This window comes from Poromitra crassiceps, assembly GCF_964638095.1.
Source record: "Poromitra crassiceps genome assembly, chromosome: 14".
Lineage (NCBI taxonomy): Eukaryota > Metazoa > Chordata > Actinopteri > Beryciformes > Melamphaidae > Poromitra > Poromitra crassiceps.
The window spans coordinates 32403277-32419255 of NC_139633.1; the positions used below are offsets into that span (position 1 = coordinate 32403277).

The 15979-nt window shown below is 42.4% G+C and overlaps 1 protein-coding gene across 2 annotated transcripts in view; it reads right to left on the reverse strand.

Moving 5' to 3' along the window:
- Window positions 1-15979, reverse strand: part of LOC310789400 (NACHT, LRR and PYD domains-containing protein 3-like) — a 291155-nt gene that overhangs the window by 214673 nt on the left and 60503 nt on the right. For both annotated transcript variants that reach the window (XM_083651041.1, XM_083651043.1), the window contains exons 8-10: window positions 9163-9448; window positions 5457-7248; window positions 5186-5359 (exon numbers count right to left, since the gene is read on the reverse strand). In XM_083651041.1, coding sequence (XP_083507167.1) covers window positions 5186-5359; window positions 5457-7248; window positions 9163-9448 — 2252 coding nt within the window. The remainder of the gene's footprint in view (window positions 1-5185; window positions 5360-5456; window positions 7249-9162; window positions 9449-15979) is intronic.

Below are 15979 nucleotides of genomic sequence, written 5' to 3' on the forward strand. Positions count from 1 at the left end.
TTGCGTGTTTGTGTAACATTACATATCGTCGCTGTCCGATGAAAACCACTCATCTCCAAAACAGCAACTTTTCAGGAAATGAAAAAACCCTCTGCTCTTAAAATACTGCACACCATGTCATCAAAGTTGGCACGTCTTCATTATAGACGTTACATTTGTAATATCTGTCGTTACAATATTAATATATTACCTGAATAAGCTCAAATGATGTTAGAGGATTATCAATCTGAGTTCGCAAAGCCTCCCGCCGTCTTGGGGATGCACGATATACCGGTACCACAATGGTACCGCGCTACCCTGTCGTTAAAAACGGTACTATACCACGTTAATTTAGTACCGATACTTTTTAAAATGTCATGAGTTGCGTCAGTGTGCGACCGGCGCTGTTGGCGCCGCTCACCAAACGTCTGGGAGCCGCAACGAGCGGATGATGTAACCAAACTGCATTCAAAAACATGCACTTTTAACGAGCAAGAGAGCGGGATAATAGATGACTCACATCCAGAATTGACATTTTATTCACTTACTGTAACCTCTCCGTGGATTATATATATGCCGAATTGAAGAGTGCCGTCTGGTAATACATTTTACGTACCTCTGTATAATCATGAACGGCTATGTGATGTTTTTCATAGCGAGACAAATGCACACACGTGTAATGTTAGCAGCTCCGCAGAGGCAGACAGCAGTGTGCTCTCTGTCACCAAGCCATCATGATTCCCTCCACTTCAGTCTGAATATCAGGCTAGGATGTTTTCACATCAGAGAACGGGGTTCATTTCCCTCGTTTGAGGGTTTGCCTGGCGGCGTCTGGAGATCTTTTAATCACGTCAATTAATTGCCCCTCCTCTTCAACATTCCTGATATTAGGCATAATGGTAGTGAGTGGAACATTACATGGATAATAGGCTACCGCATTTTCTTTTGCCAACTTTCTGAAAATTGGCCTACCTAGGGGACATCAGACCACTGCATAATGCAAAAGCCCCAATAACACCATGGCCCTGACTCAAATATGTACTAAATAATTAAATCAAGGCCATAGAGTGTCATTAAACCCTTACATGGCATGCAGCAATCCCATGTCCCCCATACTAATATTTACAATAATCCAATTATTAATGATATAGTGATTAATTGTCAAAAACACACCTGACATGAAAAATTACACCATATAATAAACCACCACCATAGCATATATTTCAATAGCCTATTTATTGTGCATGCAAATAAGAAACATAATGACATTCATTAATACACAGGACAACATGTTAATATCCCTTCCTTGTGCCAAAATAAAACACATTTAGAAGCCCAGGATTATTAGCCCACATAGCCTACTAAAGTAGACTGAACACAAAATGAAATGACTCAATACACCTTGGCAGAGTTCTGCTAAACAAATAGAAAGGGAGAAAATGTGCTCAGTAGAGTACTGGGCACATGTTTCCTGATGTTTTAGGTTTTTGCCGTGGTATCGTTTGAGTATCGGTATCGAGATACTTAGGCAGGTATCGGTACCGAACTCATAATTTTGGTATCGTGACATCCCTAGTGTGTGTGTGTGTGGGAGAGAGAGAGGGAAAGAGGGAGAGAGTGTCACTCAACAATGTCTTGCAAATATTTTTATGTGAATGCCATATTTGATGAGCTGTGGGAGGGCTGGACAGCACAAATTAAAGCAGGATTTTTTAAATCAACTTCATACTTGCTGAAATGTTCTTATCATACATGTGGGTCTCTTCTCCCTGTGTATTCCATACTCTCTGGCTTTACACAAAATATGGAGGAGCCCCATCTACTAATTCAATATTTGCTTAATTTGAACTTTGCGTGTTTGTGTAACATTACATATCGTCGCTGTCCGATGTAAACCACGCATCTCCAAAACAGCAACTTTCCAGGAAATGAAAAAACCCTCTGCTCTTAAAATACTGGACACCACGTCATCAAAGTTGGCACGTCTTCATTATAGACGTTATATCTGTAATATCTGTTGTTACAATATTAATATATTACCTCAATAAGCTCAAATGATGTTAGAGGATTATCAATCTGAGTTTGATGCACTTTTTCCACGGTGTGCAGCTCCGCAAAGCCTCCCGCCGTCTGGAGCACACGGCCATGCGCACATACCTCCAGCCGGCTCCTCCAGCAGCAACCTCGAGCGCGCTCTCACGCCGAGTTAGAAACAGCGTCTCGGGGGAACAGAGCCTGCCAGTAACGCTAACATTACTCTCCACAGAAATCACTTTGATCTCCACAGTTTAAATGAGTTTGCAGCCCAGGGACAATTCAAATTTTTTTTTTAATCTATTTATGTCAGACAATGTCAGAAACAAACAAAACAAAGCCAGTGTATACAGCAGCGTTTGGTTGGGCTTAGGGATGCACACAATTAATCGAAACTCGATTAATTGCTTGTTAAGGATTTACTCGAGCAAAGAAAAATTACTCGATCAAAACAAAAACAAAAAGCAACTTGCGTTCTGATTTCTGACAGAAGAATGGTGTTTTCAAATAATTTCTTAATGATCCACCAGAGGGCGCAATGGTATTACTATAGCCCTTTTCAGACACATCACGCAGGCGCAGTAAACTCTGAACACCTGGTGGCAGGCAGCCATTTTAAGATTGGTCTGAAATAGAAAGGAAAACCCACACAGTTGCAACGACCATGAAGAGGGCGAAGAGAAGCGTTGTGTGGGAACATTTTGATAAGAAAGGAGAAGATACTGCCGTATGCAAACACTGTGAATCGGTGTACAGCTACACCAACACAACGACAGCACTGCTCTATCACTTGAACGGTGTTCATTCAGATAAATTGGCTGGCTCCTCTTCATCTCCGCTAGAGCAACCCACCATCAGCTCAGCGTTTAAGAGGAAAAGTTGTGACTCACGGCGAGCAGAGAAAATAACCCAGACGATCTGTGGGGTTATAGAAAAAGACATGATGCCTATCTCTATGGTTGAAGGCAGGGGATTTAAGCAAATGATGCACCTCCTGGAACCAGCATACGATATCCCAAGCCGAAGCACAATCACCAGGCACTTTGAGAAGAGATATGGTGATGCTAAGTCCAAGTTGCTAGCAGAGCTAGCTGACGTTACATCTACCGGCGGCAAGGTTGCACTGACGACAGATAGCTGGACTGCCATGACAACCGAAAACTACGTGACCATCACCTGCCACTACATCACCCAGGACTGGGGAGTCAGCAGTGCGGTGTTGCTAACCAGAAGCTTGCCAGGCAGTTCAAAATAAAAGAATTGAGAGCGAGTTCTGCCTGAGATTGTGTGCTTTACAAAAATCGCCTTTTCTCCTGTTTTTCTTCTCAGAGAGACCTTTTGGGTGAAAACAGGGTGTATATAAATGGCTATAAGTAGAGTACAGAACATGCTAAAAGCTCACTTTTTTTCCTGGTGAACCCAGAGACGTACATCTTCATTTTGAGGTATTGCAAATCACTTTGGTGCTAATAGATAATTTACTGTGGGTCTTGAAAGATGACCAACAATTATGAAAATCTTTGGCCTGTGCTAAATATTGGCAGTCCTAAACTGGCCATGAATGAGTTAAAGTGCCGTATTCTCATGATGCACCATGGATTTCTAACCGAATGACTCAATGCAGCTCATTGGCTATTGCTGTCATTCAATTATCATTAACCATTTATTTAGTCATCTGTTGTTTGCCTAACATTATGTAATGATTAGTGGTCATGATTGTGAACGTTCACGTTACTGTGATTACTAGCGACATATCCCACAGTGTGCTGTGAAACGATAACCTCACTGTGCAGTGAAAATCACTGAGCAGCACCCAATGTGGTAACACTTTATAATAACTATACACTATAAAGTATTAATAAACCATTATTAAATACATAATTCATCATGAATTCATCATTTATAAAGCATTATTCATACATCACTAAGCATTAGTAACACAGTTATAAACATTTTATTCCTGATTAATAACCTAATCTCTAATGTGTTTAATGATTGTATTCTCATACTTTGTAAATGATAGATGCACCATTAATAAATACGTATTATTGCCATTCCCAAGTTCGTTAAAGCGATATCTCAAGAATGGCTTGATGGAATTTCTGCCAATTTGGCTCAAACGTCGACTTGGGGGCAAGGATGAACGGATTACATTTTGGTGATCAAAGGTCAAGGTCACTGTGACCTCTCGAATGCCATTTTCAAGCTTGTTAACGCAATATCTCAGGAATGCCTTGATGGAGTTTCTTTGAATTTGCCTCAAACGTCCACTTGGACTCAAGGATGAACTGATTACATTTTGGTAGTCAAAGTTAAAGGTCACTGTGACCTCACACACCCAATTTCCAAGCTCTGTAACGCAACATCTCAGGAGCGCCTTGACAGAATTTCTTCCAATTTGCCTCAAATGGCGATTTGGACTCTAGAATGAACTAATGGCGGAGGCATAAGTCCGCGTTGCATTCGTTCTAGTTTGTTATGTCATGCTGTTACGTTATGTCTTGTCATGTCTGTCAGGAGTATTTGTTCCTCGCCTGTGAGCTTTTAAGGTGTTGGGTAGGCTGTGAAAATGAATTGTCCTTCTGAGATAAATAAAGTCATCTGAATCTGAATCTGAATCTGAATCCAAGGAGAGGAAACAATGAAATGTCCTCATGGAAAGTAATTCACATATCATGGAAAGTAATTCGAAAGTAATTCACATATCATGGAAAGTAATTCACATATCATGGAAAGTAATTCACATAGACTAGGAAGTCTTGCTAAATATTGGATTCACAATTGGTTTTAAAATGACATGAACAGAGATAATCCTCTACATGATATGTGTTTATGTGAGCTGTACATCATCCAGCTTATTACACGGTTACTAACTAAAGAAATCAAAATGTAACTAGGAGAGGCACTCCCATTGTTCATTTGATTATTAAAGCAACAGCATTTACTGGACTTCTTTCTGTAGATTGATATGACCCACGGCCTCCGGATTCTGTCATCAGAATTGTCTGTTATAAGCAATGGTCTGATACACAGAAATAACAGACTGTAGAATGCCGTGATCGACCAATCAGAATCAAGCATTCAACAAAGCCGTGTGATAATTGCTGATAGTAACGTGTATGTAAATCAGGATTTAAATAGTTGTCTGTTGAACACGAAGAGGAATACTGACCTGAGAGTCTCCAGTCTACAGTGTGGACTCTCCAGTCCAGCAGAGATCAGCTTCACACCTGCATCTTTCAGGATGTTGTCACTCAGGTCCAGCTCTCTCAGACTGGAGGACTGGGAGCTGAGCACTGAGGCCAGAGCTTCACAGCTTCTCTCTGACAGCTGACAGCCACTCAGCCTGAAGAAGAATTGGTGAGAGAGATATACAACACATTTGAAAATGTATATATATTTTATTTAATATATTTGATCTACCCAGTTATGTATGAACCTACAGAGCTTTATTGGAGGCTTTGACCACTGGCAGCAGCCTCAGAAGAGCCTCCTCTGAAGCAGAGTATTTCTTCAGGTCAAACTCGTCCAGCTCTTCTTCTGATGACAGTAAGATGAAGACCAGAGCCGACCACTGAGCAGGGGAGATTTTGACTGTAGAGAGACTTCCTGATCTCAGGTACTGTTGGATCTCCTCCACTAGAGAATGGTCATTCAACTCATTCAGACAGTGGAACAGATTGATGTTTGTCTCTGCAGAGGGATTCTTCTTGATCTTCTTCTTGATGTACTGGACTGTTTCCTGATTGGTCTGTGAGCTACTTCTTGTCTGTGGCAGCAGGCCTCGTAGGAGAGTCTGATTGGTCTGCAGTGAAAGGCCCAGGAGGAAGCGGAGGAACAAGTCCAGATGTCCATTTGGACTCAGTAAGGCCTTGTCCACAGCACTCTGGTAGAGATATTTTACTGCGGATCTGGGTCTGAATAGCCTAGACCAGCTGGAGGCTTCTGACAGTGGATTGACACCAGTCTTGATGAATGAGACCATGACATGAACAGCAGCCAGAAACTCTTGAATGCTCAGATGGACAAAGCAGAAGAACTGGTCCTGGTGCAGCCCCCACTCCTCTTTAAAGATCTGTGTGAAGACTCCAGAGTACACTGAGGCTTTTCTGATATCAATACCACACTGTTTCAGGTCTTCTTCATAGAAGATCAGGTGGCCTTCCTCCAGCTGCTCAAAAGCCAGTTTTCCCAGAGAGAGAATCATGTCCCTGTTCTGTGTCCAGTGTGGATCTGTTTCAGTTCCCTCATGATACTTGGCACTCTGCAATTTGGACTGAACCACCAGGAAGTGGATGTACATCGCAGTCAGGGTATTGGGCAGGTTTTCTGTGTCACAGGTTTTCAACAGATGCTTCAGAACTTTAGCAGTGATCAAGCAGAACACTGGGATGTGGCACATGTTGTGGAGGCCCCGTGAATTCTTGATGTGGGAGATGATTCTGTTGGCCTGCTGCTCATCATCTCTGAAACTCTTCCTGAAGTAGTCTTCTTTCTGTTGGTCATTGAAGCCTCTCACCTCTGTTACCATGTCAATGTACTCAGAAGGGATCTGACTGGCTGCTGCAGGTCGTGTGGTTATCCAGATGTGAGCAAGCGGAAGCAGATTCCCCTTGATGAGGTTTGTCAGCAACACCTCCACTGAGGTTGACTGTGTAACATCATCCAGGAACTCGTTGTTCTTGAAGTCTAGAGGAAGTCGACACTCATCCAGACCATCAAAGATGAACATAACTGGGAATTTGTCAAACCTGCAGATTCCTGCTTTTTTGGTCTCAGGAAAGAAGTGGTGAAGAAGTTTCACCAAGCTGAACTGTTTCTCTTTCAGCTGATTCAAATCTCGGAAAGGGATTGGAAATATGAATTGCATATCCTGGTTGGCTTTGTCTTCAGCCCAGTCCAGAGTGAGCTTCTGTGTTAAGACTGTTTTCCCAATGCCAGCCACTCCCTTTGTCAGCACTGTTCTGGTTGGTTCATCTCTTCCAGGTAAGGGTTTAAAGATGTCTTCACTTTTGATTGTGTTTTCTGGAATCACTGGTTTCCTGGATGCCGTTTCAATCTTCCTGAATTCATGTTCATTGTCGGCCTCTCCAATCTCTTCCTCTGTGAGGAAGAGCTCTGTGAAGATCTCTTTCAGAAGTATCAACTTTTCTGAGTTTGTGATTTCCTCAAACAAACGCTGAAACTTCTTCTTCAAGTTGGATTTGTGTTTAGTCCGGCACTCTGCAAGCATCTCTGAATGAACAGACAACAATGAGAGAATGGTATAGTAATTATGAGTAATGCTAAGATTTCCTGTTAAATGTCCATATTCTAAACTGAATTTATTTAGTAAGCTCATCCTGGCGTTTAATGGAGTTTAAGGTATAAGCTGTTGTACAGTCAGTTATTATTACTCAACCGGGAGTTAGGGTGAGGGTCATGCAACAGGGAGTTTGATGCAACCAATCAGATTCTCTATAGACACTTTTCCACTGTGCTGATAATTCCTACAATCTGTGCTTTATTGTTTGTGTTGGCAACTTTTGTGTTGAACAAGCAGATACTTTCTATACTAAAATGGCAGCCTGCCCCTCTTCACAAATCTATTGTCTGAACATAGGCTAATGAAAGCAGACTCACACTCTATATACATTTCATTTAGGGCTGTCAATCGATTAAAATATTTAATCGCTATTAATTGCATGATTCTCCATAGTTAATCACGATTAATCGCAAAATTAATCACACTCTTTTTTTAAATCGGTTCTAAATCTTCTTTAAACGGAGGTACCTTAAATCTGGTATTTTCTTGTGCCAGTTAACAACACTTGAGAGCTTTGTTCAAATATGCACTGTTGCATGTATTATCATTAGCTATTATCATAGGGGTAAGTATTTGGCCATTGGTATTGTTACTGGGAATACACATCTCTCAGGCTGCACTCTGTGAAGTTAACTGTGCTATCCTCCACATCTCTCGAGCCACAGTGTGTGCAGACAAGAGCAGCTGTCTCAGCTCTCTCCCCCCTCTCTCTCTATCCCCCTGTCTCTCTCTCTCTGCCTGTCTCTCTCTCTCTGCCACGGTCTATATATATGAGGGCAGAGAGAGAGAGACAGATGATTGTAATATATATATATGTTGGTCTCGACCTAGTTTCAAGATGAAGACCAGTCATGTTGCCTCACATCACAATAGACATCAGCTCCCAGCCTAAGTCAAGTGTAATCCTAGTGTGACGTCCGTTATGACGTGTGACTCACCCCATCCTCAATAGCAATCAGCCCCTGTCAACATGCCAATATGACGTCACTGCGGAGGCTATGAGGTGGCAGTACATATAGCCATGCTCAGCACGTCATCATCCGCTTTCCCTGATCCTTCACCTCCATGGTCGCTGTACCTGGGCAGATCGTATCCCCTCCTCTGAAGCTGCGTTTCGCCCCACCCACCTCCCCAGTCCACCACCAACATCTTGACTCCTGAAGAATCCCCTACGGGGGGGGGGGGGGGCGGGGATTCTCTATCCTAGTCTGAGCAGATGCCCTCCTCTCTCACCACAAGAAGAGAGGCATCTTACCACGGAGTCATTACGCCAAAGAATCAGTTGCCATGCTGCCATGCCATATAATTAGTTTCCATACCATTTCATGCCATAGAACTATGCCATTCGTGAATAAAGCTCGCTTGTTAAACTTTACCCACTGGTCTCTCATAATTGATATATATATATATATATATATATATATATGTATATAATATATATTTGAGAGAGACTGAGAGAGAGTAGGCTAAGACTAGTTACTGCGTATTCCCACTAACTAGTAGCAATAATAACAATACCAATGGCCAAATACTTACCCATACTAATGATAATAGCTAATGATAATAGCTACCCCCCATGCAATAGTGTATGTTTGCACAAAGCTCTCAAGTGTTGTTAACTGGCACAAGAAAATGTCAGGTTTAAGGTACCTCGGTTTAAGGTAGATTTACAACAGATCAAATTAATTGTGCGATTAATCGTGATTAACTGTGGACTCACACTTTATACATTGTTGGCAAAAAGTGTTTTTAAATAATTTTGTCATATATGTCATATCTTACAAATCATTTTATGTGATGCATGCTTGCATAAAGTCCCATTTTATATTTGTCCCATTACTTACCTTTGGGTCCTGAACTGGTGTTTAATAATCGTTGCAGTAGATCATTCCTGGGGATCTTCCTCAGAACCTCTTTGGTCACCTCCAGAGTGTATTCGCTGTAGGTCTGCACCATGTGATCTACTGTGCCCGGCCTGTCTGCCTTCTCCAGGCAGCTCTTTGGGATGGCTGGGAAGTCTTCCAGGATGCCAGTCTGCTGCAGGAACCACTTGAACTCATTGAACTCGTCTTCTCCCAAATCCTTCAAAGTTCCCAAGAGCAGCTCTACAGGTGTCACCATCGTTGCTCCCTGATGAGAAGACATTAGGATTAGTTGACCATACTATTGATGCAGTAACTGTGAGCTTGCAGATAATAGTGCCCTCATCTGACTGGCAGTTCTCATTTTTGAATGGCTCTGGTTCCAGGAAGTGAATTTCCCATTCATTCGTTTCAGAACATTCTTATAAAGTTTGAATCCTGGAAGCAAGCCAACCAGCTAAGATATGAATCATGACTATGAAACAACAACAACAAAAGGGGGGTAAATGGCAAATGTTTTTTTGTTTTATTGTTTGCAGTTTTCTCTTCTTTTTTCTTCTTCTCTATTGTGTGGCTCATAATACTGTCAATTAGTGGTGTAAAATTAATTTCCGGTTTATACTGCAGTGCTTATATATCGTTCCTCCACAGAGATGCTAAATCGAGTCGAGTCGAGTAGTAATAATCATGATAGTAATAATATAATAAGAATCTCTGTGTGTGAGTGAGCAAATTCTGTTGGGCCACAGCTATGCCATTTTACGTGCGACTGTGCAGAGCTGGATTTTTAATTAGGGACGAATAATGTCTGAAAGTCCAAATGCCAAAAATGTCACAGGAAGGACAAAACCCTACATGCTCCCCTGTAAAACTGCTCAACACCCCAGGGTGTGCTGTTGTTTTCCTATGGGCAGAGCGCTGCTGCATATCATTGGGCGTCACTGCTCTCCATGGGAAAACAATGGTACAGCAGCAGTGCTACACTTAGCGTCACAAAATAAAATAAATACACAGCGTTCAAATTTGCCACCGAGCGCTGCGCTCCACGTTCAAATTATTTCAACTTTGACCTCATTACCGCTGACCTTTCATGAGTGCATGACACATGTGGAAGGAACCTCGGTCCAGAGATGGGAAGTAACAAAGTACCATACTTCATTACTGTACATTACTGATTTTTCGGGTATCTGTACTGCTGAGTATTTATTTTTCTGACAAGTTTTTACTTTTACTCCCTACATTTTAACACAAGTATCTGTACTTTCTACTCATTTTCAAAACAAGCTCGTTACTTAAGTTTGAATGCACAACAACAACGATTAAAGAAAGACAGAGAAGAAACGGGGCAGAATGAATAGAGATAGCTCATTCCAGGCTCCGCCAATAGTATGGAATGGCACTCGTGCGGTCCCCTAAATGTCAGCTTGTGATTGGCTCTCTGTCAATGTTACGAAACTTAATTGGCTAGACAGTCTCCTAAGGGGGCGTTGACATAACCTGGAAAAAAAGTGCACAGTCCACCCACCAGACCACATCATGTATCGATGTATCAGAACCACACACCAAACGTGAGAACACTGCCATAAGAGAGACGAGAGACGGACTCTCGGTCGCGCTGAGAAATTGCGTCTGTGAATAGTGATGTTCATGTCAGCCAGAGGAACCAGCAACATGAGCGATGCCGCTGAAAGTGAGGTTGAAGTTGTCAACACTGCAGACGCGAACGAGCCAGACGCTCTGGCAGTGTAGCTTTTTCTTTTTCCAAGTCTCTTGTTTACTTGGCGTAATAGTTGTCTGATCAGACACTAGAGAAAGAAACACAGGACAAGCAGGGTATAGTTACATCTTGGCTTGTGTTTTCGAAACTCAGTGTTTGTATGTGCTCCAGAGGCTTCAATAAAGTAGGAGACACCTTGTAACAGTTAAACTTTTGTGATTAATGATTTGCATATTCATATATCCTGCAAATATGAATGAGGGAGGAATAGATGTCATTTTAAGGATTTGAATGGGATAATTTGACTGTTTTTGTGGAAAAACTACAGCACAGAGTTTTAAGATGTATAAAAACACGTTTGTAGGGGATATTTTAAGTTCAATAGTCTTCAAATTATATTATTAATATATGATGTGAGGTTCAGTTACATTTAGCTTTGCACAGAAACATCCGGTAAAAATACTTTTTACTTTTACTCATTGAGTATATTTTATAGCCTGTACTTTTTTACTTTTAATTGAGTAAATAGTTGAATCAGTACTTCTACTTTTACCAAAGTCGTTTTTTTACACAAGTAACTGTGGAAGACCAGGGATAGTTGTAACATGGGTCAGTTGTAACACTTTCCATTCCTCCAATCAGGAGCAAGTTATGAATCACCTGATTCACTCTGCACATGCTCAGTTTAGTCCTTAGTCCACATGTGAGGAAGTAGCAGCCTGTGGCAGATATAGCCAATGTTAGGAGGAAAAAACTAATTTTGAGGTAAGAAAGTATATATTTTTACTTAATTTATTTTTTTGATAGCATTGCCTGCTTTGTAGTTAAACTCATCAAACTTAACTCATTTTAATTATGTGTCTATTTTACATGCAAATTGTTAGTGCTAATGTTTTAGCTGGTAACTGTAAGGTAAGCTACTTCATAGAGACAGTCTGCATGTCTGGGAACGCCCACAAAATGTTAAACGGCTGGCGCGCGTGTGGGGTAAAACCGCCGATATATCTCATGGGCTGACTCACCAAAAGACGGTGCTGCGGCTCTAAACTACATGTTTGGGGGTTCTAGAGCAGAACACATGACGTCTGCTCAGATGTGCGTTTACTGCGGTGGTTAAATACCCGATCGTGTCTGCCTGGGCTGGGCTATCAGCTAAATTCTAACTTTGCTGAATGGATAGAACGGGGGTTTTTACCCCACCCTGACCACGCCCCCAGTCAGGCTGAGCCAGCTATTGTGGGCGTTCCTAGGGCCTGTATGGACGTTCCCAGACATGCGGACTGTCTCTATGGCTACAAGTGTCTGGGTCAGTTGTAACACATGAACAAATCGTACAAACTACCCCAAGCAAATGTGTAATTGTATTTATGTTTTCTTTGAAGTTCAGTATGACTCAGTCTTGGCAGAGAAAGACTGACTGTACAAAATAGTGACTCCCTGGACTTCAACTCCCATGATCCTCCTCACCTCACATTTGCCCTTTCCCCTGATTCACCCACCCATGCACACCTGCCAGCACTCCGGACTAATTACATTCAGCCACCTTGTCTGTATTTAAACCCTCAGTATTCGTTACCCTTTGAGAGTGGTATCTTTGTTTGCTCCTTATCATGTGTGCGTAAATGACTTAAGTTTGTTGTATTGTGTTTGGTTAACCTCATCATGTTACCTGTTTATGTGTTTAGCTATTATGTTATGCTGTAGCAGTGCTGGATTAAGGTTATGTTTGTTTCTACTTTTGCCTTAAGTAATATTTTTCGGACACACTAAAGTTCAGTTGGTGCACATTTGTTCAGTTTAAATGTTAGTGTAGAGCTAGTCTCGACGCCAGACCCATGAGAGTTCTTACGCTGATCTCTCTCTGGGTCTGATACACTATGTTACTGCATGCTGCAGATCTCTCTCTGGGTCTGATACACTACGTTACTGCATGCTGCAGAGCTCTCTCTGGGTCTGATACACTACGTTACTGCATGCTGCAGATCTCTCTCTGGGTCTGATACACTATGTTACTGCATGCTTCAGATATCTCTCTGGGTCTGATACACTACATTACTGCATGCTGCAGAGCTCTCTCTGGGTCTGATACACTATGTTACTGCATGCTGCAGATCTCTCTCTGGGTCTGATACACTATGTTACTGCATGCTGCAGATCTCTCTCTGGGTCTGATACACTATGTTACTGCATGCTGCAGATCTCTCTCTGGGTCTGATACACTATGTTACTGCATGCTGCAGATCTCTCTCTGGGTCTGATACACTATGTTACTGCATGCTGCAGAGCTCTCTCTGGGTCTGATACACTACGTTACTGCATGCTGCAGATCTCTCTCTGGGTCACACTACGTTACTGCATGCTGCAGATCTCTCTCTGGGTCTGATACACTATGTTACTGCATGCTGCAGAGCTCTCTCTGGGTCTGATACACTATGAGGCCATTTACACCTGGCATTAACATGCGTTTTCTGCCATCAGATTGCAATCCGATTGTATTTTATACAGGTGTAAACACCCCCAAAACGCATTGAAGAAGGATTGCAATCTGATCGGCCAAACCACCTCCGGAGGTGGTCAGGGACGCATTATGACAACATTTAACACAAGTGTAAATGCAATGCGTCCTCTCAAAACGCATTCAGCAACTACCATACGGAAATACATAATCTTCATCTTCTTTGCAGTTTTATGGCGGTTGGCATCCTTAAATGTTGCCTTACCGCCACCTACTGGATTGCTAAAACTACATTGCAAATTACGGAAATACGTCCTCGCACGCCGCGAAAGTTTATCTAGTTAGCACAAAGAAATAACACAGCCAGAGCTAGCGTTACACGCTAACGTTAACAGCAAGGACTAACTAACGCTATGGATGAAGACACTCGTGGATGGAGTCACGAGGAGACCAAGTGTCTGCTTTCAATTTGGTCTGAGGAAAGTATACAAGCTAAACTTGGCAGTGCATATCGCAACCGACCCATTTATTAAGTAGTGGCTAAGAAACTGGCAGAGAATGGCCACAACAGGACCTGGCTACAATGTCAGCGAAAAATTAAACACCTGAAACTGGCTTACAGACAGGCCAAGAACAAGAACAAGAAAAGTAGCAGGGGCAGGGCAACGTGTCCTTTTGATAAAGAAATAGATGCAATGCTGGGTGATTGGCTAGCCTTGTACCAAGATGCTGATTACATTACACTACATCAGATGTAGTGTAATGTAATCAGCGTCTTGGTACAAGGCTAGGTGATCGGCCATCGTTTTGTCCAGGTGAAGGGGACGTCATCGACTCTGAAGATAATAACGCTAGCATGGACTCCACCAACAGTGCCAGCGACAGGACAACGGGAATTAAATTGACATTGTCAATGATAAAGATGGTATGTTGTGATCCTCCCTCAACTTGCTATACCCGTAACCTTAAGGTTAATACATATTTACGCTAGTTTCCCCATTAAACCAGGCTATCGTTAGCTGTAACGTTAAACCAAATTGTCACCGCGACGTGTTTCTCCAGCTGTACTGCCGAGCGCAACTGCGTGTCTCTTCTGGATAGGTTGGGTCGCAGTTTATCGCAAATAAAATCAAATGTTTGACGGCGCATACGCAGATTTGACACCCAGTCTTCATCCTCGAAGGTCCCCAACACTATCCTCTCCCACCAGTCTTGACTGGGTTCCCGCACCCAGATAGTCCTTGACAGTGGTGGCACTGATAACAGCTGTAATAAAAGCAGCCGCATAAAACATATTTCTCCTCTGCCTTCGTTCTTGGTATTTTAGCTGTTGAAGACGGCTTCTTCCACGAAAAACCAACAAAAGCCCATGCAATAGGGCAGCTTCACGGATGGCTAACATATTCTTTCAATTGTTGTCGCTGTTGTTGTTGTTGTTGAATAGGAGATTAGTTTGTGAGGTCTGCTTCTTTCTGCTCCGTGTTGTTGTAATAAGCCCGCCAAAACGAAAGGGGGCGCGTGGGATGACGTTCGAGCTGGAGAGCAATCGGATTGCAATCTGTTCACCTAAAACGCATGTTAGTGCCAGGTGTAAATGGAATCAGGCTGAAGTGATCAAATACAATCTGATTGCAATCTGATGGCAGAAAACGCATGTTAATGCCAGGTGTAAATGGCCTCTATGTTACTGTATGCTGCAGATCTCTCTCTGGGTCTGATACACTATGTTACTGCATGCTGCAGAGCTCTCTCTGGGTCTGATACACTATGTTACTGCATGCTGCAGAGCTCTCTCTGGGTCTGATACACTAGGTTACTGCATGCTGCAGAGCTCTCTCTGTGTCTGATACACTATGTTACTGCATGCTGCAGATCTCTCTCTCAACCCACTCATGGGAGGCACAGCCCATTTTTCGAACCACTCTCTCATTGCTCATTGCTGCTACGACCTGTCACTCATTCAATTTCACCCCCCTAGACGCGCCCCCAAACCCCAGCAGTGGCTGTGAAGTGATACAGACTCAGTAGTATGCGGAGCGCAGCGATTCAACGTAATATTTGAGTCTGGGGAGACACTAGTGTAGAGCTGACTGACAGTGCAAGACAATTAAGCACACTAATATTCAGTTGGTGCACATTTGTTAAATTTGATTATATAACAGTAACTAACATACTTGAGACACACACACACACACACACACACACACACACACACACACACACACACACCAGTTACTGTATGTTAAAAAGTAATGTAATTGTTAAATAAAAAGCTTTCAATATCTTAAGTTTTTGTTTTAATCCTTACTTCATAATGTTACATTTCACCCCAAGGTGTGTTACAACTAACCCAGACTATGGGGTGGATTGTAACATTTCACTCGTTGTGTTTGAGACTAAGCCATGCATTTTCTGTATGTGTTGCAGAGGTAACAGCTACACTATGATAGCAGACACATGTAATTAGTTTGTATACAATTTTGAATGCACTGGCTTTAAAGAGCTCCAAGATACAGACAGAAATGTCCAAAATGTTACAACTATCCCCTGCCTGGGTCTACCATGTCTCTGTTCAAGCTACAGACTAGTTAGCTGTAGGATCCGCCTCCTCCACCAGGGCAATTTAG